The sequence below is a fragment of the Oryx dammah genome, unplaced genomic scaffold (genome assembly GCF_014754425.2).
Source record: "Oryx dammah isolate SB20612 unplaced genomic scaffold, SCBI_Odam_1.1 HiC_scaffold_28, whole genome shotgun sequence".
In the NCBI taxonomy this organism is placed as follows: domain Eukaryota; kingdom Metazoa; phylum Chordata; class Mammalia; order Artiodactyla; family Bovidae; genus Oryx; species Oryx dammah.
Window position 1 is genome coordinate 63,166,085 of NW_024070212.1, and position 1,899 is coordinate 63,167,983.

Below are 1,899 nucleotides of genomic sequence, written 5' to 3' on the forward strand. Positions count from 1 at the left end.
AACTATCCTCTTTTCACTTGGATATTTACTATAATTTAGATGGTCTTAAATAACCCCTGCATATTTCTCTACATCTTTCTGAGTAGCATCTGCCCTATAACCATGACTCATACAATGCTCAATGTACCAATTGTTGATATTCGAGACACATTTTATAACTGTAAATCTAGTGAATGGTTTGTTACAGTGGTTCTCAACTGGAGGTGATCTTGTCCCCTAGGATATATTTGGGTCTATCTGGATGCATATTTAGTTGTCACAATTGGGGTATTTTACTGTAATCTAGTAGGCAGAGGCCATGGAAGCTGCCAAATACCCTATAATGTAGAGGAGAGGCCCTTACAAAAAAGTGTTATCTAGTTCAAAATATCAATATTACTGAGGTTAAGAGACCATGATTTAGTCTGTTATTCTACTTTAAAATGTAGAAATGACTATTCAACCTTTCTCTTTTTTTTTCCCCATGATTAAGAAGTTGAATATTTTATTATTAAATTGTTTATTCTCCTGCAAGGCTGTTACTTCACTGTATAAAAATAGCACCAGCAAACACAGTATATTGCAAAATTTAGATAGTAATATTCTTCATTGGACACTATACAACCAACAAACTTTTCTCCACTGGCAGTTATTTCTAGTGGGAAGATAATTTTGGCCCCAATCCAAGGATAGCTGTAAGCAAGTTACACTGTCATATAAGGTTTAAGATAACCATGTTATCCTTGAATTACATAATTTTTGTAATTAGTTTTACCAGCGATAATTTCAGGAATTCTGAATATTATCACTGGAGCCTAGCCTAAAAATCACAGGACACTGTGGAAAAGATGCACAGTGTTTATCTGAAGTCATTAGAAAGTTAAGGGGTATTTTCTTCAGGAAACATTGTTACAAGTAGTTTCTTTTGCTAAAAGTTGCTTTTTAAATATCTATCCACCACTAATTTAAGACAATTATGCTAGATTAAGTTGTTTCAAAGTAGTTTATTTAGGGGTTCCATTTTCACTCTTCAATAGATTTTATGTATTTCTCATATGCTTCTGAACTCATTAGTTCATCTAGTTCTGAAGGGTTACTGAATGTTATCTTGATCAGCCAACCATCTTCATAACAAGACTTGTTGACAAGTCCTGGATTTTCTGCTAGAGCTTTATTAATTTCGGTTACTTCTCCTGATAGTGGAGAATAGAGTTCACTAGCAGCTTTCACACTTTCCAAAGCACCAAACTCCTCTTGGTTGTTCAACTTTGTCCCAACTTCAGGCGGACTACAGTAAACAACATTTCCCAAAGCTTCCTGTGCAAAATTGCTGATTCCCACTGTTCCAACACCATTTTCTGTTGTTACCCATTCGTGTTTTTCTGTGAATTTACGCACCGACAGCAGAGCAGGGCCGGTGCGCAGCGCCCGGAAGGCACCCGCTCGCAGTCCCCAGGGCCGCGGCGAGCAGGGCGCGCTGGGTGCCGAGATGCGCGCAGGCTGCCGCACGCTCCGCACCGCGCGCAGCGCCATGTTCGCACCTCAACCTTTCTCTTAAAATAAGGGTAAAAGTAACTAACATCAGCCTTAACACTGATTTGTAATTCTTTAGGAAGAAAATGTGGCAGCACATTCAGAGAAGAAAAAAACATGGAAATTGTGCATCTATTTTTCTATCTATACATATACATGTCAGCATAGTTTGAAAAAGGAACACATTTCTTTGCAGAGTATATAATTTTTGTTAAATTTATTTAAGAGTGATCATGTTTAGTTAAGAAATATTAATTTGTAGGGCAGAGTCAAGAATTATGAAATGTATATCGGAAGTTAGAATTTTGCAAATTTTGTAGAACTTGGTCTGAGTGAACTGCTGCAGAAAGGCATTTTTGTTAAGATACAGTTGTCTTAAAAAAAAAA

General features: G+C 36.9%; 1 protein-coding gene across 1 annotated transcript; it reads right to left on the reverse strand.

Annotated features, from left to right (window-relative positions):
- Positions 1 to 760: 760 nt before the first annotated feature.
- LOC120856959 (glycine cleavage system H protein, mitochondrial-like) lies at positions 761 to 1,512 on the reverse strand. The gene has a single exon (XM_040232472.1). The coding sequence runs from the start codon at positions 1,510 to 1,512 to the stop codon at positions 1,003 to 1,005; it is 510 nt and encodes a 169-aa protein (XP_040088406.1). The 3' UTR covers positions 761 to 1,002.
- Positions 1,513 to 1,899: the final 387 nt, after the last annotated feature.